This window comes from Lacerta agilis, chromosome 2, assembly GCF_009819535.1.
Source record: "Lacerta agilis isolate rLacAgi1 chromosome 2, rLacAgi1.pri, whole genome shotgun sequence".
NCBI lineage: Eukaryota > Metazoa > Chordata > Lepidosauria > Squamata > Lacertidae > Lacerta > Lacerta agilis.
Genome location: NC_046313.1, coordinates 27,998,482 through 28,024,219, shown reverse-complemented (window position 1 = coordinate 28,024,219; position 25,738 = coordinate 27,998,482). Strand labels below are relative to the sequence as shown.

Below are 25,738 nucleotides of genomic sequence, written 5' to 3'. Positions count from 1 at the left end.
TCAAAAAGTGCAAAGGGAAGGTGAACCAATGTCCCAAGTGAAACTGTAGAAGTTTGGCTAAAGGCCTGAACTGATAAGTGGGAGGGTGCTTTGTGACTGGAAGTCAGTGAAGAATAACCGGCAGGATTACTTCCCGCGCTCATTAGATCAATATGCATAAATGCTGTCTTGGCCATGTGATTCAGGGCCCTCCCTGCTATGAGACTTGTATAAATACTGGAGAAAGTTGTTGTGACATTCATGGAGAGAACAGCTCTAGATGAAAGCTTTGGCATCCACCACCAAGCCTTGTGGAACTTTACTGCTGGGAGCAACTGTGATCTGAAGTGGGAGAACTGCTGCTGAACAAAGGCAGGTGCCTCTTTCAAGGCAACTATACCTGCTTGACCATGTATGCTGCTCTCTCTCTCCTCCTCCTGGCAACCTGCCTGCCCTCTGGATGGGCGCAGACGGCCCTGGATGACTACGTCAAGCAGTATGACCCTCACTATGACTACACTGTCACAAAGAAGGAAGACAGGCCTGATGTGACCATCTATACCCTCAACATGACCTCCTTGAAGTGGCTGAACGGTGAGAGCAGCAATTTTGAAATATAGAGGAAGACATTTCCTTTAAAAAAAAATATTTTTATTCATTTTATAAGAAAAAATACAAACAAAACAAAAACAAACAACACACAAATTTCTTATACATTTTTAACATCTTTCCTTTAACATTCTAGGGTGACTAACCCCGGTCTCCTCCTTCTGAAATTCATTTTCAATCTTCATTGGCAGTTACAAAGACTAACAATCACCCTTAATTAGTCCCTTATAACATTTTATCTTATAAAATCCACTTCCAATATCATTACTGAAAACCTATAACTACTTCCCTAAGGAATATAAAATTTAAATATTACAATGCTTTTTCAAATAACATCTGAATTTCTTCCAATCTTCCTGCACCGTTTCCTCTCCTTGGTTGCGTAGTCTCACTGTTAGCTCGGCAAGTTCCATAAAGCCTATCATCTTCATTTGCCATTCTTCTACTCTTGGTATCTGTTGGTTTTTCCAGTTCTTGGCAATTAAAATTCTTGCTGCTATCGTGGCAAACAAAAAGAAAATAATATACCTTTTGGGAATTTCTTCCCCTATGATCCCCAATAAAAAGGCCTCTGGTTTCTTTGTAAAAGTGTCGTTTAACACCTTTTTCATTTCATTATAAATCCTTTCCCAGAAGTCCTTTATCTTGGGTCACATCCACCACATATGATAAAAGGTTCCTTCTTTCTCTTTACACTTCCAGCATTTATTATCTGATGTATGATACATTTTAGCAAGTTTTACAGGAGTTAAATACCATGTATACATCATTTTCATCATATTTTCCCTCAACACTGTACATGCCGTAAACTTGTAACCTTTTTTCCACAACCTCTCCCAATCCTTAAGCACAATGTTGTGCCCCATATCCTTAGCCCAATCAATCATGACTGATTTCCCTTGTTCATCTTTCGTATGCCATTCCAGCAATAAATTGTACATTCTAGAAAGATTTTTACTCTTTGTGTCCAGCAATTCTGTTTCCAATCTGGATTTATCTATCTGAAAAGCTGTATTTTTATTACCGGCTTTAAACATTTCATTAATCTGATGATACTGTAACCAATCACTTAACTTATCTTTAAGTTGTTCATATGACTTTAATTTGAATTTGTTCTCTACTTCCATCAGCAAATCACTATATTTCAACCACTTAGTTTCCATATTAAGCTTTTTCTGAGCCTTGGCTTCCAATGGAGAGATCCACCTAGGTGTTTTCCTTTCTAACAAATCCTTATATCTGATCCAAACATTAAACAATGATTTTCTAATTACAGTATATGATTCTTAAATCCTCTGTGGGCAGAGGAAGACATTTCCACAGGGAGCCTAATCCAGGGAGGTGGCTGCTGGGTTGGTGTGATCTGCACCGTGGGACGTAAGGATGTTGCAAAGTAGCAATATTTAGCAGCTAGGAAGCTAAAGCATATGTAAGGCTGACTCCCATTTAGGAATTAAAGCATGGTCAATATAATCCTTAAATATTCAAAAGCTTTCACTTGAAGAACAGAGGATAAAATAATGCACTCTCTCTCTCTCTCAAAATATATGCTTATCCAAGCATAGTCTCAGCTTCACTTAAAAAAATAATGCAGCTTCTTGCTTTAAGTCAAATACTGTATCTTTCGCACTTCCAGCTTTGCATTCTGCCTGTACTTTGCCATACCAGACCATGCCAGTTTCTCATTCAGTCTTGCAATCTGTTCTCCCATTCAGAGAGCCCATTTACTGCTGCACTGCTTTCTGTCTATTCATTTTAGAGAGACTTCTGTCTTCTTCATTCAGAGAGGGAGAGAGAAAACATTAACATGGTCCTCCTCACAGTGTTCAGAGAAGTTTCTTTATACAGCCACCTCTCTCAGCAATGTTCACAAGAGCTTACTAACATAGCCCACTTCCTGAGCCATGTCATCGCGGTGAACTCACTCACACATGTAAGATGGAGATACCAAACACTCTCTTACACTCTGTTTCCATTTTGTTACTTTTCTGCTACTACATAGATAAATATCCAATACGCCTCCTGGGTGGAAAATGTATTTCAGAGGGAGAATGGAGGCCAAATCCCCCAATGAATAGATTCTGTGTATCTCTTTTCAGAGTCTGAATTGTCTAACCCAATTTGGTGGCATGAGCTGATCATCGTTGTGTCAAAGGAACGAAAAATGAATAACTCGTGTTTCCTGATGCTTGGGATAGGAAGAAATGATGACCCATCTAGTAACCGAGATTTGACTGTTGATGACCTTGTCAATATAGCAAAATCGACTGGGTCGTAAGTAATTGGAGGGACCTCTGAGCAATGAATATGGCACCATCTCTGCTGTGCTCTGTTACGACTGTTAAGGGAATTAGCAACCCAACAAGGATAGAGAACTGCGAGGCAGACGTACTTGGAGAAAATACTTTCCCTGGTGGGGAATGAGGGTTGCACATCAAACTTGGACAACCCTCCAGCTGAGGAGGAATACCTCAGAATGATTTGGGGCTTCTCTGAAGCAAAGCAGGATTTGTATGAGGCAGCTATATAGTGGTTCCTAAATTATTGCTATAGGAACTCAAGAGTGGCTGATGAGAGCACTGTAGTCCGAGCTGGAGCAACCAGCTTACACACATTGGGGTTCTCAGGTAGACTGGGGGAGAACAAAGCCTTGAATACCTAGTTCCTCCCATGGTGAGTAGAAGTGGCAGGACAGTTTGCTCTGTGGTATTTACCCCTTCATGCCTTCATCAGACTTAAATATGTTGGTTATCCCACAAACATTAATAAATTATGTATTTTGCAACCTGTGAGTGTTTTTGCAGGAGAAAAATAAGTTCTAAGACTGAAGATAACTATTCCAGTTCACTGTATTCTAGACAGTTTCTCTATGTTCCAGAGACATATCCTAGTTCATCTTTTCCCCAGCCCCATAATAAATATGTATATATTAAAACAAGATCGGATATATTGCCTGAATTCTGTCTTTGCCTTGATTTTAGTGTTAAAATCATAGTTTTATGATTGTTCCAAAGCAACCCAGAGCTATTAACTCTGGTCTCTTTGGCATCATTGCCTGTTGATGCCACACGACATTTACTGCTGTTGACTAATATTTCATTTTGTCTCTGAAGCTGTGCAGCACTTTTGGGGCAGATTGGAAACCAGCCAATCACCTTCAAGGTAAGTGCTCTAGGATCTTAGCCATGCTGGGAACTTCCCACACTGACTTTCAAACTCATGTAAGAGTCAGGAGTCAGTTGGGTGGGTGGAAATGGGGAAACAGGTGTGGCTGTCACATTTTCCCACTGGAAACTTCTACTACAGATTCTCTTTCCCCAATTTCACTCTAATGAGGGAAGTCTCAGAGCAAAATCCAGTATAAATATGCAGTGTGTCCAATAACCTTTCTTTATAAGCTAATTACAATTCATAATCTGTGAAGAATTAACCATCTCTTTCATAGATGTGGTTCAAAATACTACAATTAAAATGTGGGACTCACCTCCTTAGTCATGTGGGGCTCACCTCCTTAGAGAAGGTGAAGGTGAGAGCAGCAGGAGCCTGTTCCCCAGATACTTACTGGAGCCATGGACTCCTACTGCATTCCCAGTGGGTTGTACATGGGGCGACTGTGCCTCCTTATCACTAGGAGTTTAACAATCCTGGCCTATGGGTGGCAGAGTCTGGTTGGATGAAGAGGAGAGCTGGGAGCCACCTGCCCAAGATCCCCCCAGGGAGGGCTCTGCAGATGATGCCTTAGGGGCCAGAGACTGGTGGTGGGACACTGAGCAGTCAGCAGAAGGGATGAGCTGGGAGCTGAAAGAACCAGGAGACTTGAGCAATCAAGGGGGAGGGGTCAGGAGAACCAGGGCATTCCAGGATAGGATTAGAGGCTGAGAGTCACAGTGTGCATGCTTCTTCTGTTGATTCTTCTTCCCCTCTCCCCTGCCTGCTGGAGGGTCATGCACATTGCTGAGCAATGGGCCAGGCAGGCCCAGAGGAGCTTATCCATTCAACACCACCTTTATCTGCTTGGGTGGAATCCAGAGTAAAAGGTCACAAGGGGAAGGGCGTGCCTATAGCTTTGTTTCAACACCACCTCCACTGAGCTAAGATGAACCAGGAACATTGCTATGTTGTCATTTTCTGCTAATAAAAAGCTAATTGCCTTCCATGTCTGTGTCTGCCCTGTGAATGTTGATAGCTTGTTGATAGCCACTTGACAGTGCCTTACCAGGACCTCTGTTCCTAAAGGTTGTGTTCAGTGCCTCTTCAATTTGCAGTCATGGTTACTGAGGACTGTTTAGCTCAAATATATGTGCAAATGAAAGAAACGCAGGATTTTTTGTGGGGGTAGGGGAGGTATCATCTGTTGGACAGGTTTGGCAACATTAAACAGAACAACCCATCCATCAACAGAACTGAACAGATGCCTTACGTTGCCCAAGTGATAGCGAATTCCCTTCCTATTTCACCTGGTGCCCCTCTCTGTGAACTAAGTCAGACCTATCAGGCTGTTCTACGGGTCCAGATGGGATGCATCAACCCAAAAACACATTCATCTTTCTCTTATTTTGCTTCTAGACAATCCCTTTGCAAATGTGCAAGAACAGCATTGAAAATGCTGCACTTGTTTGTTCGTGGTGGAGATACATGAGCGACGAGAATTTGCAGCCACATGTGCTGATTCAGTTTCCAATGGTGAAGGTAACTCTGGCTTTCTGTATTGGCTGGCAAGCACATGCTGCCAACATTCCGGGAAATATTCTTTATTGTTTCCAGAAACCCCTGAATGCTGGCAGAGTTACTGTAACATTTGCAGAGCACATATCATTCACTTTTTAAAATCGGCTTGCGCATCGCAGAATCCAGCGGAGCTGGTCCACCCATGAGGCGAGGTGAGATGGCGGCCTCTGGCGTGGCCGTGCCTTCTCCTCTGCAGGTGCACATCGCCTCCTGTGCTCCAGGTGCATTCCTCCCACATGCCCATGCCCCCTGCAGTGGTGGTTGTGTGTGTGTGTGTGTGTGTGTGTGTGTCCACTTGCCCATGCAAGGGTGCACTTGTGGTGGTTGCCTAGAGGAGGCATGGCAGAAGATGTATGGGCCCATGGAGGAGAAAGTTAGAGCAGGGGCATGGCGGCATTTGAATGTATTTGGATTAAGGATACCTGCTTGAGGTTTTCACCTTTACAGAATGGCTAAGTAAATTCTAGTTATGTTTTGGGAGCAGGCAATTTAGTTGTTTTCTGCTGCTACAATCTCCCATTAAGATTTTGGAACTAGAGGTCTGCAGGCTGGCAACACAAGAATGAGCCTTTTTTGCAGTGGCTCCTCGTTTGCGGAATTCTCTCCCCAGGGAGGCTTGCCTGGTGCCTTCACTACAAGTGCCAGGCAAAAGCTTTTCTCTATAACCAGGCCTTTGGCCTTAAACTATCTGGGGCCTTTTAAAAGTGGGTGGGATATTTCCAATGTATTTCTCTTTCCTCTTGTATCTATGTGGGGTTTATTGTCTGTCTGTTTGCTTTTAAGTCGTTTTGCATTGCCCTGGGCAAGATAAAGCAGCTAACAAATTTAATAAATAATAATGATGAATAATATTAAAGGCATGAAGAGGAAACATCTTTTGAGGGCACTTAAATTATGTCATGCTGATAGAATGATATAGTTGAACCCAATGCAAGCATCTCCTTCAAATTCTTTAATAGAGAAAAATTAGAGAAAGGAAAATTAGAGAAAGGAAAAACAGAGGGGAAAAAAGAAAAGGCATTGAGGCATCTGACCAAAAGAATGAAAAAGAAAAAAGCCTCAAAAGGCATCTCCTTCAAATTCTAGAGACTATAATCCATTTCTCTTGTGTGCAGGCAGCTGTCCGTGGCATGGACACTGTAACAGATTTAATGCTGAAAGAATCCGGTGGAACAATGAATATCACAAAGTTCACAATGGCTGGTTACTCCAAGGTAGGTATGAACTGCAAGTCTGTGCTGTATTGGATTTCCAGTACACCAGAATTAACCCTATGCATGCTCATTCCCATTTCACCTGTATATGCCATGTTTGGGCTCTCCAGTGAGAACTGAATACCTCTGCATCTTTATGCTTTATGTCTTTATTGCAGCGTGGCTGGGCCACCTGGCTAGCAGCAGCTGTGGACAAGAGAGTTGTGTCATTTATTCCAATTGTCTATGATCTTTTGAATATCGTTAAGGTGAGTATCTGTTCACAGGATGGTGCACTATAGCTGTGTGTACTTAGTCTTGAGTCATCTTCATAGTACTCTGTACAAATAGGAATATGTTGGCCATTTGCAGGAAGGCCACAAGTGTGAGAGCCAATGAAGCTTCTGAGGAAGGGCACTCCACAGCCTCAGCACCACTGCTGCAAAGACCCTGTCCTGTGTCCTAATCAGCCATACTTTTAAAGGCAAGGGACAGTGAGCAATCCCAACAATGATTGAAAGGGGGAGGGGGGCAAATTTCTGGAGGTAAAATGGTCCTTCAAATATCCTGGCCCAAATATTGGTTGGTTAACAGCTGTTTGGTTATGAGGCTGTGGGGGGGACAAAGTGTAGAATATTTAAAATGCAGTCAAATCAATAATTTAATGTTTTGCTAGATAGGCTGATGATAGCAGCTGAAACTCACAGAATTTTCTTGTAAACTTACTAGAGAGAACTCTGTGAGAGATACCCCCACTGTGCCCTGACATGGGGAGGGCATAGTTATATATTTTCCGACCTGCCTTGGCACACCCTCCTTTCAGTTTCTTTCCATTCTGCCAGCAATGTGAAAACATCTGTTTAGTCTGAGCTCCAAGATCAGACTACATTTTAAGCTAGACATTAAATATGTCTTAGTAATTGAATTACCATTTTAAGCCTGCCTGAACAAAGCTGCTGTATCTGATACTCTTCAACAAGTATTCAGAGTAAATGCTATTTTTACATTATACAATACTGTTTATGTGATTGTTGTCTTAAGGGGGATAAAATGGGGAAAGGCCAGGAAAATCTAGTCTGCCTTAACACATTCTGGATTACTTAAACTAAAAGGCTAAAGCTAGCCTATGTAAGCTTCCCCTTAAGCTGCCAAGGGATGGCACTCCGCTGAACTCACAAATGTGATGTTGAAACCCAAGTAAATAATAGGGGATAACTTATTGGCATGTTTTGTTTCATGTTTATCATCTTAGCCAGAAGTGTACCTAGGGGTAGGTGAAACCAAACTCTGCCCAACTGGGGATGGGGCACAAGAATCATCCATCGGATGTTGGAGTCCTCCCACGACACCTGGAACGCCCCACACTTACAGTGACTTCCAGGCAGAGAGCATTGTGGGTGCCCCATCTAGGCCTAAGAAGGCACCTTCCTCCTGTCCAGGCAACCTTGCCTGCTTCTCACATTTTTTTGCGGGGGGCACCAATTTAGCTCCTTGGCAAGGGCACAAGGGACCCTAGGTATGCCTCTGAGCTTAGCCCTGCTATAAAGAGTTGAATAAATCTTGTCCTCCATACTATAGAACTTAAGGTTCTTAATACAGTGGTACCTCGGGTTACAGGCGCTTCAGGTTACAGACTCCGCTAACCCAGAAATAGTACCTGTACCTCGGGTTAAGAACTTTGCTTCAGGATAATAACAGAAATTGTTCTCTGGTGGCGCAGCGGCAGCAGGCGGCCCCATTAGCTAAAGTGGTCTTCAGGTTAAGAACAGTTTCAGGTTAAGAACAGACCTCCAGAACAAATTAAGTTCTTAACCCGAGGTACCACTGTATATGACACTTGTTATGTGCACATAGAATTCATTTGTGACTTCTTTGCTACAGAACTGGCATCATGAATACCGATCATACTGTGGCTGGGGATTTGCATTGTATCATTTCTATGTCATGAATATAACTCGGCAGTTGGACACTCCACGGTTCCAGGAATTAACTTCACATGTTGATCCGTTTGGTGAGCAATTCCTACCATCTCAGATTTCTCTGGTGAATCAGATAGTAGCAGAAGAAAGGGATGAATAAGTGGGAAAGGGCAGCCCTGGGGAATTTTGGTGGCACTATAACGCATGTAAGATACATTGAAGAGCATGACGTCCATTTAATTAAAGGGCCATATGGTGCTTCTGAGGAGTGAGGATCAGAGGGTTGTTGAATAGTGCAAATATGTGAAAACGATGAAATATTTGCGAACGGAGAACACTGAAAAGTATGTCGTCATGCAGTGGGATAAAGAATGGGTCAACCAGATCAAGTCCTCTCCCCTTTTCCACTTTCCCTTTGGAAACTTTCCCTCAATCCTGTAAACTAGGTCCTTCCTCATCTGAGGCATGGCAGCAAGCTGTGAAATCCTGGCTTTAGACTATGAGTTTGTGACATACAGTAGGAGCCAACTCCTAGGGGCCATGGTTCCGCCACAATAAAATAATTGAGGGGGCTGGGCCTCCACAAAGTTGATGACCATTCAGATGGTGTGTGTGTGTGTGTGCGCGCACACACACACACACTGTGTCATGTGATCAATTATGTGGGGCGGGGTCTACCTGGGCCCTCACTATATTTTATTCAAGTTGGCACCTCTGGTTTGTGATGAATATGGAGGCATCCTTACATACAGAGGGATGGGGGAAACCTATATGTGATCAATGTTGCATGTTGTTACCTATAACAGTATTCTATCTTCTCTCCTAACAAAATACATACTTAAACAAAAATTAATATACATTTCAAAGTATATTTTCTCTCAAAATATTAATTTAAATGTGTGTGTCAATACATGAAAACTTCCAAGAACAAGGTGTAAAAATCCCACAGACACTGAAATACCCTAAACTTACGTCTGCCTTTAAAGAACCTTCAGAAACTTCTGCTGGCCCTGAATGCAGCACTGGGGGGTCTTGATAGGGGCTCACCCTTAGGATCTCAGGACATCTATTTTTCATTAGACACACTGGGTTCCAGGATGCTGCCAGGAACAATTCAGTGCAGTAGCCTCACCTTTACAGCCCTCTTTGATTTGGAATAGCTATTGCTGCAGAAGTGGGGGGTATAAATGACCCCATGGACCAGAGCACGCCAGGCACTCCTGTCTTCCACTGCCTCCTGCAGTTTGGTCAGATTCATGTTGGTAGCTTCGAGAACACTTTCCAACCATCTCGTACTCTGTCATCCCCTTCTCCTTGTGCCCTCCATCTTTCCCAACATCAGGGTCTTTTCCAGGGAGTCTTCTCTTCTCATGAGGTGGCCAAAGTATTGGAACCTCAGCTTCAGGATCTGTCCTTCCAGTGAGCACTTGGGGCTGATTTCCTTAAGAATAGATAGGTTTGATCTTCTTGCAGTCCATGGGACTCTCAAGATCCATACTGGATAGTTTTAATGTGCCAGATATTATTAGCTACTCAGTCCACCTTCATGTTCCTCCTTAAGAGAGACAAGTCCACTGTAGCTGTTATCTCAAGCCAAATTCCTTCTCACAGTTAATAATAGCTACTCAGCTTTCAGTTCTCTAAATCTTTAGTGGTGTGTGGGGGGTGGGGAACAGAACAAAGGTAGCCTACTGGTATTTCTGTCCTCCATTTTTAATCTTTTGTGTCCACCATTTCTGTCAGCCAGAGCTAGCAGAAAGATTTTCAAGTTGCCATTCCTCTCAGGCTCCGACCTGATGCATAGACTGAATTCTTAAAGCATCCAGAGGAACCTCATTGCTTTCTTGATAACCTGGCGAACCTACTACAGTTTTTTTTAATGCAAAGGAAAGCTCCCTTTCTAACACTGCATCACCAACATTTGCTATCTAGACTTTGATCTATTGGCTTAGTTTGCCACAAGAAGGCTTTTAAACATGTTTTCCAATTCTATTTTTCTTCCCACCTGCCCAGTGAATGTTTTCAGCTCTTTAGGGATTTGTGATCTTTACTCCATTTGTCTTGTTTTCCAATCTTACCAGCCTTTGATGATGTAAATAAGCAGTAGCAACTTGAGAATTGCATGTGTTGCCCATTAAAATAACATTTAATTCTTCCATCCTCAGTATATAAAGAACGATACCAAAGTAGGTCCCTGCTCATGATCTTATCAACAGGAGATGACTTCTTCCTGCCTGATAACTCGTACTATTTCTTTGATGACCTACCAGGAAAGAAATATATCCGGTGAGTTCATGCTGCAAAAGATTACCAGACTGTCCTTTTCAATGATCATTCCTCTGGTTAAAGGCAATGACCAGATGGCTTGAGCCCCACACGAGAGACAATACTGAGAAAGCACAGCAGATCCTCAGCTTTTGTGTGAACCAACTTGTGTAATCTGAACAATAGTACCAGTGAAGAAAGCTCCAGATCTTTGCTGCACAATTCACATAGGCTTTGAATGATGATGCAATGATTTTTTTCTTTGTATATTTATATGTGTGCATTCTTTCCAAGGAGGAAAAACTCTGGAAAGTCAAATTCCTGTGATTAGAAGAAACATGTCATTGCTTTATCTTAGTCTATTGCAAGGAAGCTATTTTTGCGAAAACCTCTCTGTTGCACTGCAGATTCATCCCGAACACTAATCACAATATAATTTTATTACCGTGGAATAAAGCATCTATCCTTGAGTCGTGTAGAGCCTTTCATCTCAGCACCATGCAGAATTTGAACATGCCTCAAATTTCTTGGAACAGGTCTGAGGTGAGGAATACATGTCTTCTTTTATGTACCAATTCAGTACTGTACTGAATAATTCAGTCGTGAAGTTTGTTCTATAATTTAGAGACCAAGCCATGAATGAATGTTGTCCCTAACAGATGAAAATTAAGTGTGGTCCTTTACTAAGGATACTCGGGCAAGCTCAAGATTCTTAAGAAGCTACCAGAATTTAAAAATTCATTTGGCTGCAATCTTGGTTGTAAACATCGAGGTTGGGTGAACAGGAAGTCATTAATATTGTAGAATAGGATTACAACTGTTGCATGACAAAATGTAACTTTGAATTTTGAAATAAAATAAAATACTAACAATAAAGAAATACTGAAAGCAGGAAAGTTGTTATGATTATACGTAAACAGGCCTTGCTTAATATTGTCTTTTACCAGTAAATGATGGGAACAATAACTGGGATAGCTCAGCTGGTAGAGCATCTTCCTTCAAGAAGACTGAGGGGAGCGTAGATCTTCCAGCATTTATCCTTACAACAGCTTGGTCTTTTGGGTGGGGGGCAAAGAGAAAACTGTGGGAGGATCTCGCTTTCTGTATTTCTTGTATGTGGGCATTGTTGCCATTGAGAAGATGTAAACACAACTGTGCAATGGGATTGATTTCAATGGGTGTTGTGATGCTCTGTACGGGCAGCTATATCATTTCTCACCGGGCTGTTCTCATGAATGGAAACCACACTAGCCCATCTGCTTTTAAGCCCCACAGGTGCAGGCCATCTGAATGTTTGCTTTTCAATAAGCAGTTTTGAAAGAGGAGGTTTTCATTGTGGAAATGGTGTGACGGGAAAGTGTTGGCCTAACATCCACTAACACAAATGCATTTTTTAAAAATTGCCCCCCTTCCGAGAGAGAGAGAGAAATCTGAGCAAAGATCTCCCCACAAGAAACAGGGGAGGAAGCGAGGAGGGAGAGACAGAATGGCTCAAGATCACTAGGGGGCCCCTGTGTTCAATTTTAGAGAAGGCAGTCCTACTTCTGGTTTGCTGGTGTCCTCTATCTGAAGAGCTTGGTTCAAGTGTCATTTTAAGATAAAGAAGAAACCCAAGAAGAAAGGGTTGGGGGCCTAGAATCACACACTTACATTTAAAACCTGAATAACAGACTGAGCAGGTACACAGGTTCCTCCCATATGTATAGATTAGTGTGCATAAATATGATGGAGATCTGTTTGCTCCTTTTGAGAGGCAGAGGTGGTGTGTAATTAAGGAGCCAACCTAAATCTCATTCCTTAAACAGGGCAGGAATTGGGAAGTGTATCTTCCTGATTTAAATCCAGCAATCTGGCCACGATGTAATACTGGCTCTCAATTTGTAACAAGTGCTACATTCCGAACATTCTCCAGATACTGAACCATAATACAGACAAAAAGATGCTGATCATTCTAGTTTTAAAAAGCGTACCCACTCTTTAAAATATTAAAATTAGTCATAGTGATTTAACACAGACATAGTGGTTCAGTGCAGCAAAAAAAGGCCAGGTGAGAGTGGTACAGATAAGTATTGGTGCATTTGTGTGATGTTTTTGATTAATTTTTTTCTCAGTTTGCAAGGAATAAACACTTCACATGAGCTGCAGTTACTCCTGGCCCTGATGAGTATACATGCATAATACACACATTTGTCTCACTCCAACATTGCATTTTTAGTCGTATGCTTAAAGAAATATTTGCTGTACACCTAAAAATGTAGGGTGAATTTGATCGTAGCCTGAAAACGCAAACAAAACTTCAAGGTTCTCTATTTCCTTTATGCATTTGGCAACTATTTGGGTTCACCTCACATATTGCATGACACAGCCAGTTAAAGCAATGATTGCTGTTGAATTACAGTAAATATGCTGTGGAAACAAATTTGTTTTCTGCACCTCCTGTTTGGGAGGATAATAGGAATGGGTGATAACTGGAGGAAGACTTGATGTTTCTGTGCTATTCTCTCTTTTTCTAGGCAAATGGCAAAGGCATTATCTCTCTCTACACAGACCAGGAGCCTTTAAAAACTCGATGTTTCTTTGCTGACACATGGCTCACCAACAAGTAGGCTTCTTTCAGAAATATCTTATATAATTCATTAATATATGGAATAATATACAAAGTCAACGTTACATATAAAAAAGCCCCTGAGGTATTGTCTTTCTTAAAGCTTACCAAATTTTCCTGAAAGCAAGCAAGCCACTGGGCTTCTATCAGCAGTGAGCATCACTGCAAACTTCTAGGTCTCATCTGCACTGCACATTAAAAACAGCATCATACCAATTTAAACAGTACAGTGGTACCTCTGGTTACAAACTTAATTCATTCCGGACGGAGGTCCGTTCTTAACCTGAAACCGTTCTTAACCTGAGGTACTACTACCGGGTTAGCGGAGTTTGTAACCCGAAGTGTTTATAACCCGAGGTACCACTGTAATGGCTCCACACACAGCTCAGGCAAAGAATCCTGGGGGTTGTAGTTTGTTAAATGTCCTGGGAGTTGTTAGGAGATCCATATTCCCTTCACAGAGTTACAATTCCTAGAATTTTCCGGAAAAGAGACTGATGGGTAAAGCACTTTGAAAATTCTAGCTCTGTGAGGGCAATGGGGATCTCTTAACAAACTATGGCCCCCAGGGTTATTGCAAGAGAGAGCATTGGTGTTTAAAGTGGTATGGTACTGCCTTATATTTAAAGTGCAGATTGAGCCCTGTACTCCCCCCCCAAAAAAAAAATCCTACTAACAAGGAATCACTGAGTCGGTTATTATGGATACTCTGGAACCTTTTGGATCAGGTTGACTATATTAGAGAACCATCCTGATGGGTGGGTAACCTTGTATAATAAACAGTATCTTTAATTTCCATAAATAACATGATTACTTGTGCCTCAAACAGTGAACTAAAAATAATATATTGTTGATAGTACTTTTCTCTACAAAGCAATTTATTCTGTGCTAATGCCACATCTCTTCTTTCCCTTCTCATTCTCAGGCGAGACTTCAGGCAACTTAGGCTTTCCTTGATTATTGTGAATCCTGTACTTTGGATTGATTGCAAGGTTGATAAAGTGGTAAGAGGATTAGAATTTCCTTAGTTTCTTCACAAAGCGAAGAAAGACACAGACAAACACAAAAGCCGTTCATAGGAAATAAATGTCTTCCTTTAAAGTTGGAATTCTGTTGCAGATATTGAATTTGCCTCAATATTTGAAGATTTGCAAATCAGCACATTCGTTTAGGCTTTCTGTGTGGTGTGTCTCACAGATACCTGTTGGTTGCGAAGGGTGGTGAAAACAGGCACCAGAAAGGCCATAGCTGGTGCTTCATTTTGGATGAGCAGAACCTAACATGCACCACTAAGTATGTGAACAGTAGGGCCATTCTGGAGAGTCCCTGAGCTCCTTCAGGAGGAAGGGTGAGACATTAATTGAATGAATCTGTAATAAATAAATCAAACCAATAAATAAAATGTCTGTTACCCAAAACATTCCCCTGCACCTAGCAGAAGAACATTGTCTTTATGTTGCAGTTGTAAAATCACCCATGCTAGGGAGTAGAGCTCCCTAATGTAGTGGGGAGTATGTCTCTACACGCATAGTAGGGGTGAGGAACTTCTTTCTGACCGAAAGCCACGTTCTCTTCTGCACAACTTTGTGGAGGCCAGGGTCAAAGGCAAAAGTCAACAGAGCAATCAATGTGAATTCTACCATTGTGCTGCAGCCTAGTTTCTTCACACTCAAACATCTTTCTCTATCCTCCATCCAAGCAAGCAAGAAGTATTATCAGAATTCAAGGACACATTCTAGTCAGGGGAAAACATTCCAGGGGGGAGGAAAGCACAGCTGGTGAGGGGTGTGGTTTGGGGTGTGTGTGTGTCCTGGAGATAATCCCAAGGGCCAGCTAGATAGAGCTGATTTATCTAATGCAGGAGTGAGAACCTATTCTACTCTATGTAACAAAGTAGGCTGGGGGGTCATATCCATTGGAAATACGTAGAGTGGTTTAAAGTCACCTGGAAAGAACGGCTATGTCATCTGTGGTCATCCTCTAAAACTGTTCCCTCTTCCCTATCCTTGGAAGACACAAATCAGGAACCTCAGCTCATTCTTCTCCAAATTCACACTAATGAACATTCTATAATTTCTTAATATTACATGTTCGCTTCTCAGCACCGTCTTCTGTCTGATCTCTTTGCAGGGAACAGGTGTTTATAAAGCAGAATTGTCAAAGCCATTACTTGGATGGAAGGCTTTCTTTATTGAGGTAAATATAATCTCTAGTCGAGTATCTGACTCATTCTTGCACAGCTTTTCCCTTAGCTTAATAGCAGCGTAGGGGGAGGCACTTTCCATTGGAATCGTGGAAGAGGGAGGGGAGGGTTAAAACGTTCCTTTTCCTGCAACCTCCTGCTGCTGTTCTGCTGACTGGGGGACAAGTGAGAATGGTGAAAAGTGAAATGGCATTCAGAAACAAACAATCTTTATCTGGACTCCCTTGCCCTTTTCCTGCTGCTCTGCTGACCAGTGGGAGGGTTTTTTGTGCGCCATATAAGATTAGACAGCAGATAGAACAGTTGGGAATTACACACATTGAACAAGAGATGGAAAACATGCATGTTTTTGGAGAGTATACATACAAATGGGAGAATATGCATATTGGCCAGAGAATGTAAAACATTCAAGTATGACATGCACATCCCCCAAAGCCTGTTGGGAAGCATAATGGCTAACAATGTACAGAATTCAGATGCTATAGGCAGGTTTCCCAAGCTTTATTAGAGAATATGCATATTGACCAAGAAATGTGCACAATTTCTACTTCATAGAAACATGGTCTGTACATTTTCCATGAAGGCTGCTGAATGTGCACAATGTCGGGTTTTATGTACATTAACTGTTGAACTTACATTCCCTTTAATATACATATATTAACTGAAACTACCGTAAGTACTCCAAGACTGTTGTGCAACTGTATAAATAGGTAACGAATTATTCTGCGGTAAGGCACAGCTCCTAAAATCTGCAGTAAGATGCATGCATCATTTCTTTGATATCTCTGTGCTATAAACTCCTAATCTTGCTCCATTCAGCTCTCTGCAAAGCAACATATTGAGCAGAACTCCAATTTCTTTTCCAGGTAACTTTCAAAGGACCTGAGAACGATAAGCATGTTTTCACCTCAGAGGTTCAAATCATCCCAGACACTTTTCCATGTGCAGACTGCAAGGGGGAAGGATGCTATGGGAAGCTGGTGTGAAACGCTACAGAGACACGGTGGCTCCTGTTGCTGACAGCATCCATGAGGGAAGACATAAGAGGCATTTGGAAAATAATGCAGAGAAGCGGGTGGGCAGAGAAGGCACCTCATGCAGAGAAAGCAGACAGGTCCCACTTAAACTAAAATGCAATAGGTGCAGGGGTAGGGAGCTTGGTGTCATGGGGTTAGTGAGGGTGTCACTCAGGATCAGGAGACCTAACCAAGGAGCAGATGTTGGGGGAATGGGGGAATGGGGAATGGGGAATGGGTAGGGTGGATGTATGAATAATATCAGACATGAGAGGAAAGGGCTGGTTATATAGAATGATGAACAAGTAAATATGACACAGGAAAGTGTGCCTTTGTGATTTCCAGTGCCCTGGATCAAAATAAAGAATATAGCTATGCTTTATAAGTCTTCAATGAAACTCTGTACCAGTTTCTGGTCGTTTTATGCAGACAGTACAATCCTTATCTTACTTTTAAGACAGTTTGACCTCATAATGGGATTAAATATTCTCTGATCTAAGTAATTAATTATAACTGTCATGTAAAGTGACTGAGTTCAAATTCTGCACAAGGCCCAGACCAACAGCTTAACTTCTTTGGCTAGCTATTATCGCCTGCCTTTAGAATCCATTCTGCTAAATGGGGACACAGTACTAAAAACACGAATATGCCTTAATATCACCTGCAGGGTTTCCATTGCCCTATTCCTATCTTGCTGTTTTCTTTCCATTGTCAAATATAGCTTGTTTCTGGCATTTGCGCACTTGGTGACATTTTCTGGAATTTTGAAGGCATATGTGTATTGCAAGGAGGAAATTCAATATGATACGAGATTCCCAAATAAGTGAAAATTACATTGAGTCCCAGGAACATAGTAAAACTCCGGCAAAAGCAGAACACTTCAGATTTTTTGTGCATGACTAATTGCTAGCCCAAAAGAAATCAGGATCAAGCATGCCAAAAGTTTGCCATCCAGGTATACCATCACATAACATACAGTCTCCCACTGATTGTTGGAGGAGTGAGTGGTACCACATCCGTACTTCACACCCTTTCTCTCCCAGCCCTCTTTTCCCTTCCTCAGCTGCTTAACTCTTCCCTCCCCTCCAATCCCAATGTTGATTCACCTCAAGCTTTCCCCCAAGCTTAATTTCTGCTGGGATGCCGGTGGGGGTGGGTGTTCATCAGCTGAGTGGGTATGTTGTGGCCCATGTGAGATTAGCCAGCAGACCAGGGGTTCCAGATTGCACATTTCTGCACTAGAGACATAGAACACAAGGTTGTTTCTTGGAGGCTATGCATACTGACTGGAGAATGTGCATATTAGCTTGAGAGTTTACTATATGCAGTTGAGCACATGTCAAAAGACATAGGCGCCATCACCTAGGGGCTGAGCTCCCTTTGGCTCCCTAATAAAATATTTGAGGAGCTGAGTTTATGCATATCCCTTCTTTAACGCTGCTCCCTTCTTTATATGCAGACAGGGAAGATATATGAAAAGAAATTGGTTTGTCCCCACCATGTCTAATTGTGCACTCCTAAACAAGGAGATATGACTCAGAACTCTGTCATTGTGATATCTCCCACCACAAAAGTTTTTTTTCTCCATTGCAATGGTTTAAAAAAGTATGTATAATGGGGAACACTTCTCGCAAATACATAAAGCATACAGAAGTTTCTCCACTATGAACAATCTAAATAACTCAGAGCAATCATCATCATCATCATCATCCCCTGCCCATCTGACTGGGTTCCCTCAGCCACTCTGGGCGGCTTCCAGCACAGATAAAAACATACTAAAATGTCAAACATTAAAAAACCTCCTGATACAGGGCTGCCTTCATACTTATTCTAAAAGTTGTGCAGTTATTTATCTCATTGACACCTTATGGGAGGGCATTCCACAGGGAGGGCGCCACTGCCAAGAAGGCCCTCTGCTTGGTTCCCTATAACTTCACTTCTCGCAGTAAGAGAACTGCCAGAAGACCCTTGGAGGAAGACCTCTGTGTCCGGGCTGAATGATGGGGGTGGAGACGCTCCTTCAGGTATACTGGGCCGAGGCTGTTTAGGGCTTTGAAGGTCAGTACCAACACTTTGAATTGTGCTCAGAAACGTACTGGGAGCCAGTGAAGATCATTTAGGACCAGTGTTATATGGTCCCAGCGTCCACTTCCAGTCACCAGTCTAGCTGCCACCTTCTGGATTAGTTGTAGTTTCCAAGTCACCTTCCAAGGTAGCCGCACGTAGAGCGCATTGCTGTAGTCCAAGTGGGAGATAACCAGAGCATGCAACGCTCTGGCAAGACAGTCTGTGGGCAAGTAGGGTCTCAGCCAGTGTACTAGGTGGAGGTGGTAGACAGCTGCCTTGGACACAGAACTGACCTGTGCCTCCATGGACAGCTGTGAGTCCAAAATGACTCTTAGGTTGCACACCTGGTCCTTCAGGGGCACAGTAACCCCATTCAGGACCAGGGAGTCCCCCACACCCATCTGCCCCCTGCCCTCCCCCAAAACAGTACTTCTGTCTCGTCAGGATTCAACCTCATCCATCCTCCAACCACCTCCAGACACTCACACAGGACCTTCACTACCTTCACTGGTTCTGATTTAAAAGAGAGGTAGAGCTGAGTATCATCCACATGCTGGTAAACACTCAGCCATAACCACCCTGATGATCTCTCTTAGCGGCTTCCACTGGGATGATCTCTTCCAGCTGCTTCCAATATAGAAGTTGGAAAGCATGAGGGAAAGCGGAGCTCTGTGACACCCCACAAGTGAGAGCCCAGGGGTCTGAACACTCACCACCCAACACCACTCTTAGGACATGGCCCAGGAGGAAGGAGCAGAACCACTGCATAAAAGTGGCCCCAGCTCCCAACTCCTCTAGATGGTCCAGAAGGATAGCATGGTCAATGGATTCAAAAGCCACTGAGATATCCAGCAGAACCAGGAAACAGCATTCACCTTTGTCCCTAGCCTGCCAGAGATCATTGACCAGTACGACCAAGGCAGTTTCAGTCCCATGATGGGACTGAATCTTGATGGGAAGGGATCCAAATGATCTGCATCTTCCAGGTGTGCCTGGAGTTGTTCAGCGACCTCCTGCTCAACCAGCTTGCCCAAGAATGGAAGTTTTGAGATTGGGCAATAGTTGGCCATAGTGGCCAGGCCCAAATACGTTTTTTTTTTAAAAGAAACAGTTTGATAACTGCTTCTTTAAGCAGGTCTGAGAAGACTCCTTCACAGAGGGAAGCATTCACCACACTGTGGAGCCCATCACCCAGCCCTTCCCAGCTCGCTTTTATGAGCCAGGATAGGCAAGGCTCAAGTAGACAAGTGGTCAGTTTCACTCGTCCAAGCAACCTGTCCATATCCTCAGAGGTAACAGATTGGAATTTATCCCATGCAACTTGACTAGACAGGACTCTAGCTCTCTCTTGCCCTGACCCTGCTCCCACGGTAGAGTCTACCTCTTTCCGAATCTGAGTGACTTTATCTGCAAAAAACAAAATTATTGCAGGAGATCTTGGGGTCCTCATCAGGCCCCAATGGTGACAGTGGTTCAGTTAGGATTACAAACCACCTGAAAGAGTCTCCTGGTGTTGTTCTTTTGCAGATGCAATAGAGGCAGTGAAGAAGGTCCTCTTTGCTGCCACTATTGCCACCTGGTCGGCTCGACGTTGAACTCTAACCCATTTTTGGTCTGATTCAGAATGAGTTTTCCTCCACCAGCACTCTAGCTGCCTCAGCGATTGTTTCATTGCCCTCAGCTCTGGGGTAAACCATGGAGCCATCCAGGCCCCATGTGATCAGAGAGGGTGCTTTGGAGCCAGACAGTCGATAGCCCTGGTTAACTCTGCATTCTAGCAGGCCACCAGGGAATCAGCAGAGAGCCAATCAACATGGGATAAGACAGCCCCTACCACTCTCTGGAAACCATTTGGATCCATTAAGTGGCAGGGGCGGACCATCTGAATCGGTCCCACCTCCCTGCAGAGGGGAAGGGTCGCAGAGAAATCCAGTTGCACCAGGAAGTGATTCGACCATGGCACTTCTTTTGTTTCGCTTTTACTTAGTGTCAGATCACCCACATCCATAGAGGTGAACACCAGGTCTAAGGCATGTCCGCGACTATGAGTTGGGCCAAACTTATTCAGGGACAGCCCCATGGAGGCCATGCTTTCCAAGAAGTCCCAAGCGGCCCATTGTAAGGTTGTGTCAGCATAGATGTTAAAATCCCCTAGGACAACCAAACTAGGTGTCTCCAGGAGAACATCCACCATGACCTGAAGCACCTGAGGCAGGGAATCCTTGGTGCAGCGGGAAGGTTGGTACTGCTGCTGCACCAAGGATGCAGGAATCCTGTACCGCCCCTATTGCCCAACGTCCAGAATGTGCACTCAGAAAACTGGCTCTCCCCAATAGGGAAGACCTAAAAATCACTGCAACCCGCCCTCCCCGCCCACATGACCTGGGTTGATGTGTGTAAGAGAAACCTGGAAGACAAGCAGTGGCAAGAACATGCTGATCTGCCATGTCCAACCAAGTCTCTGTTACACATTAGGAATGCAGCACAACAAAAGCAGTTGAGGTAATTGTTACTCACAAGTTTGTTGGGAAGTATTAACACTCGCACAAGTACTTCAAATGCAGCCCGTGTCTCAAAAACATTTCAATACTTTTTTTTTGTTCCAACACGACTTTGGGCCAACAGACCTTTGGCAGGGTTTCTGAGGGTACTTCCCCCCCTTTTCTACTGCGCTTTTAAATTGTTGTAAGATTTTAATGATGCTCTTAATAGGGTTAATTATTAAAACTAGTTTTTAATATTTATATCTACTGTGTTTTTTTTTTTAGTTATATATCTTTAATTTATGCTGTGAACTGCATTGGGTTCTGAAAGAATTCCATTTGTTTACTCTGACCTTTCTTAGATACTCTGTGCACTGGACATTTTAAGAAGTATCAGCTCTCTTTTACACTGGATAAGACTGGTAAAGAAAAAGCAATTTACAATCAAACCTCCTGAATGCCTCTGTTTTGGAACGTTTTGGCTCCCTGATGCCAAAAACCCGGAAGTAAATGCTCTGGGGTTTTAAAGTGTTTTTTGGAAGCCAAACGTCTGACGTGGCTTCTTGCAGTCAATCGGAAGCCGAATCTTGGTTGTTGAACATTTCGGAAGCCAAATGGGCTTCCAGAACAGATTACGTTTGACAACCGAGGTTTGACTGTATATGCATTGTATGTTCAATATAATATTGTGCCACCAAATGGCAACGTGGAGCCCCGTTTTTCTCCACCTGTTTTCCCTGTTTAAATTTACAACAAATGCAAACATAGGCCATATATCTGTAGTTGTAGTTCAACCCACTATGCATCTGGTTCATAATATTTTATAGGTAATTTCATCTGACTTTATGATATCAGAATTTCCCCCAAAATGAATATCAGTCAGGGACAATCACCACAAAGCATGTGGAAGTACTTCACAAATGTGGTGCATTAAAATGCAGAAGTGAAATCCTATTTTTTCTAGAAACCGCAGAGCATGAGGTGTATGTCTCATCAAACTAATGAAAGTTATTTTTCTTTAGAATATCACAGCAGTTGAGTACAAAGGGACAAGCTGGTTCCCCCCCTCCCCCCAATAACTTGTAATAATTTTTATCATATTTATTTTTCTGTTTGTTCTGGATCCCATAGCCTTGCTACCGGATTCATAGAATTGGAGAGTTGGAAGGGATCCCAAGGGTCTTCTAGTCCAATCCCCTACAATACAGGAATATTTTGCCCAACATGGGGCTCGAACCCTTGACCCTGAGATTAAGAGTCTCCTGCTCTGCCAACTGAGCTATGTTGCAGCTTCAGCTCCCATCAGTTCCAGCAGGGCCAAGAGTGAAGGATGATGGGAGATGTAGTCCAGTGACATCTAGAGGCCCACAGTTTCCCCACCAACACATTGCAAGGATGTGTGCTCATTGCACACTTCCTTCAGGCAAGCAAGAAGTTATCACAGTGCAAGGACACATTCTGGACATGCAAAATGACTCATGGAGGGTGCACAGCAGGGCCTTTGTGAGGTGCGGCCTGGAGAAGATGCAGACGTTACAAAGAATCCTGAGGGGTTTGTCCACATTTGACCCCTAGGCTTGAGGGTCCAGAGTAGTTTCACAGTTCAATGAAAAACAACCAAAAGTAGATGACATAAAAGAAAAAGGGAATAGGAAGGAGGAAATGAACAAGCTCAGGTACTAGTTCTTAAAGTAATAACGGCCAGTTGGGAACTGAGCATATTTTAATGCAGGAGCTCCCAGGTCTGCCACTTGGGACCTCCAGTCTGAAAGACTTCCTGTAGGACAGGGCTTAACTGGGAGGAGTACCTCTTGACCCAACAATTTGGAAAGCTGCTGCTAGTCAAAATGGAGAGAACGAGCTAAGATAGACCAGTGCCACACAGTGGCACAGCAAGGGAGGGGTGATGGGGGCGGGGTGCCCTGGGTTCTAGGGGAGGGGGGTGACACTCTCTGGCCCCTCCCGCCACTCCCCCGCTGCCCAGCACCCCGCCCGTGCTTCTTTACGGACGGATGGGGCAGCCCCACAAGCTCGCCGGCTCGCTGCAGGAGCAGCAGCGCTGGCCCAGATGCACTACGCATGCCCGGAAATTCCAGGCATGCGCAGTGCACCTGACGTGCGTCCTAACACCCTGCCCCCAGGGGGGTGCGTCCGCGCTGCCGCACCGGGCGGCGAAGAGGCTTCCTCCGCCACTGGTGCCACAACTCAGAATAAGCCAGCTGCATCTATTGGTTTGCAGTCAAGGAATTATGGCAATCCAGTGTCCTGGGCCTTCATCCTGGAGCTCTCTCTGCCTCACCCAGGAATACCTACTCCTCCTTCTTCTTCTTTTTACATGAACTTACACCTACAGCTTGGCAGTCACTTTGAACCACTACCAGATTTTGTCCATGGCGCTGTTTACATTCTAGATCTTCACCCCTTCCTGGCAAAGGTAGAAGCTCTTCCCGGCATCGCTGCAAGTCTCTTCCTCAAGTAATTACATATTCATTTCCAAATAACAGCAATAGCAACATTCACTGGCATCTCTGTCAGCCTGAGGCAACGCCTGTGTATAGAAAGAATCTGGCAATGCAAACATGCCATATGAAATATCTTTGGCGCAATCTTTTTTCAGGACCAGAATGAGGACAGAAAGCTCACACTGGGAAAGAACCTGAAGCTCCTTGTCTTCTGGGGAACTGCAGGACAGTTGGAGATTGGATTGGAAATGCTTGTAAAAGTTTGAGTTGGGTACATCCAATTATGAAAAATCATAACATGGTATTGTAATATAGGGGTCCTAAAAAAGATGTTAGTGGAACTGATAATACTGGTATTTTGTCAGTTGGGGCAAAAGGCAGTGGGCTCTGTAGGAAAGTATGCTGTAGAGTAGAAAGAGATGGTTGCAGATTGCGCACTCCTGAACAAGAGATAGATACTCTAAACCCAGTTTGCTATATCATAGAAACTAGCTCTCAGTTAAGAACTAGCCTAAAGAGAGGACTGTACTCCATTTTTACTTTTTGTAGCTGCTTTTGTAAATGTGTACAATCCTTTCTTCATGGATCACTCACTTTTGCATTCTCCACAAGGCTTTTTATGCTCAATTTACATTCCCCTTAACATATATGTTTGAAATGGCAGAATAAAAAAAGAAAGAGGTCTTAAAGCTGTGGTAAACAACTGTTAAGAACTACCGGTACCCTTAAGATCGCACTCCATAGGTAAAGGTAAAGGGACCCCTGACCATTAGGTCCAGTCGTGTCTGACTCTGGGGTCGCAGCGCTCATCTCGCTTTATTGGCCGAGGGAGCCGGCGTACAGCTTCCAGGTCATGTGGCCAGCATGACTAAGCCGCTTCTGGTGAACCAGAGCAGCGCACGGAAACACAGTTTAGCTTCCCGTCAGAGCGGTACCTATTTATCTACTTGCACTTTGATGTGCTTTTGAACTGCTCGGTGAGCAGGAGCTGGGACCGAGCAACGGGAGCTCACCCCATTGCAGGGATTCGAACCGCTGACCTTCTGATCAGCAAGCCCTAGGCTCTGTGGTTTAACCCACAGCGCCACCCGCGTCCCGCACTCCATACTCGTTTTTAAAAACTTTTTGTAGTTGTTTTTATATTTTATTTACATTTCTATATTTTATTTACATTTGTTTTCTATATCTTACTGTATAAAATCGTGAATTTTTTAAATAAAAATCTTAATGAGAAAAAACAACCCTCAGTTAAAAGATTGACTAGGTCTGTTGTAGCTGTTAAAGAACTGAATTCTATGGCAAGGATTGTTATGAAACGGATCAAAACTGAAATTGATCATAGTCCCATACAAATCCAGTGTGGACAGTTTTGGTCACTCACCACACCTCAAAAAGACATATATGGATTGTGGATGGTGTGAAGATGGCTTTACAAGGGAATTAGTCAAATCCTTGAGTAATCCTTGACTGTCCAGGGCTGCTAGTCATGCTGGCTGTGTACAGGCTATGAGGCAATATGTGTCCGGTCTACTGGAAAACCATGGGAGAGGGAGATTGCACTCTTGTTCTGTACCACAACTGCAGAGGGTAGGAAGCACTTGCTGCCAAATAAAGTTTTAAAACATTTCCTCTTCCATCCAAAAAGCCAGCTTTGAATTGTGAAATGGGAGATGCCATGCTACAATGCTGAAATGCTTCCCCCCCCCCCCCGAAAAGTGCTTAGGTGGCTGAATGGTGAGAGTAGAATCCATCTCACTGGCTCCAACCTGAATTGATGAGTTGGAGGGTGCTTTGCAGCAAGAGGTTTTACACTTACTGAACAATGTCACTAGAAATACAGCCTCCCAGGTGGCTAAATTTCTTTTTTTAGCTTTTAAGCGCCGCAAGATTTTAATTGATTGTATTGATATGGGGCTATTCCATTGTGGGTTATGTTTTCCCTTTTTTCTTAAAAGTTCCTTCAGGTGTTTTTTTTTAAAAAATTCTGTACAAGTGTATTTTTTTCTGACTGATGGTCGAATTAAAGAATGTATGTATGTATGTATGTATGTATGTATGTATGTATGTAACTAGCACACTTCCTCCTCTGCATGATTTGAATCAGTCTGCTTAAATGCTACCTCACCCTTGTTAACCAGGACCCTCCCTGATAAGGGATCATTATAAATAATGAGCAAACATCAGATGATGTTTATGGAGAGAACTGCTC

General features: G+C 43.3%; 2 protein-coding genes across 2 annotated transcripts; both read left to right on the top strand.

The window, feature by feature from the left end:
- The first annotated feature begins 142 nt into the window (after positions 1–142).
- Positions 143–6,650, top strand: LOC117038993. Its single transcript, XM_033136020.1, has 5 exons — positions 143–573; positions 2,688–2,862; positions 3,702–3,750; positions 5,155–5,277; positions 6,432–6,650. Exons 1-5 carry the CDS (start codon positions 390–392, stop codon positions 6,648–6,650), a joined length of 750 nt encoding a protein of 249 aa, XP_032991911.1. The 5' UTR covers positions 143–389.
- A 14-nt stretch (positions 6,651–6,664) lies between these two features.
- On the top strand, positions 6,665–16,720 carry LOC117040926 (autocrine proliferation repressor protein A-like). The gene is made up of 8 exons (XM_033139055.1): positions 6,665–6,778; positions 8,391–8,520; positions 10,594–10,714; positions 11,101–11,236; positions 13,207–13,295; positions 14,224–14,302; positions 15,429–15,494; positions 16,368–16,720. Exons 1-8 carry the CDS (start codon positions 6,674–6,676, stop codon positions 16,485–16,487), a joined length of 846 nt encoding a protein of 281 aa, XP_032994946.1. The 5' UTR covers positions 6,665–6,673; the 3' UTR covers positions 16,488–16,720.
- Positions 16,721–25,738: the final 9,018 nt, after the last annotated feature.

Coding starts and splice junctions, on each gene's coding strand:
- LOC117038993 (XM_033136020.1), top strand. CDS start 390: ATGTATGCTGCTCTCTCTCTCCTCCTCCTGGCAACCTGCCTGCCCTCT. Junction 3,751..5,154: donor ACCAGCCAATCACCTTCAAG/GTAAGTGCTCTA, acceptor TTTTGCTTCTAG/ACAATCCCTTTGCAAATGTG. Junction 5,278..6,431: donor TTCAGTTTCCAATGGTGAAG/GTAACTCTGGCT, acceptor TCTTGTGTGCAG/GCAGCTGTCCGTGGCATGGA.
- LOC117040926 (XM_033139055.1), top strand. CDS start 6,674: ATGTCTTTATTGCAGCGTGGCTGGGCCACCTGGCTAGCAGCAGCTGTG. Junction 8,521..10,593: donor TTCACATGTTGATCCGTTTG/GTGAGCAATTCC, acceptor TTCCATCCTCAG/TATATAAAGAACGATACCAA. Junction 13,296..14,223: donor GACACATGGCTCACCAACAA/GTAGGCTTCTTT, acceptor TCTCATTCTCAG/GCGAGACTTCAGGCAACTTA.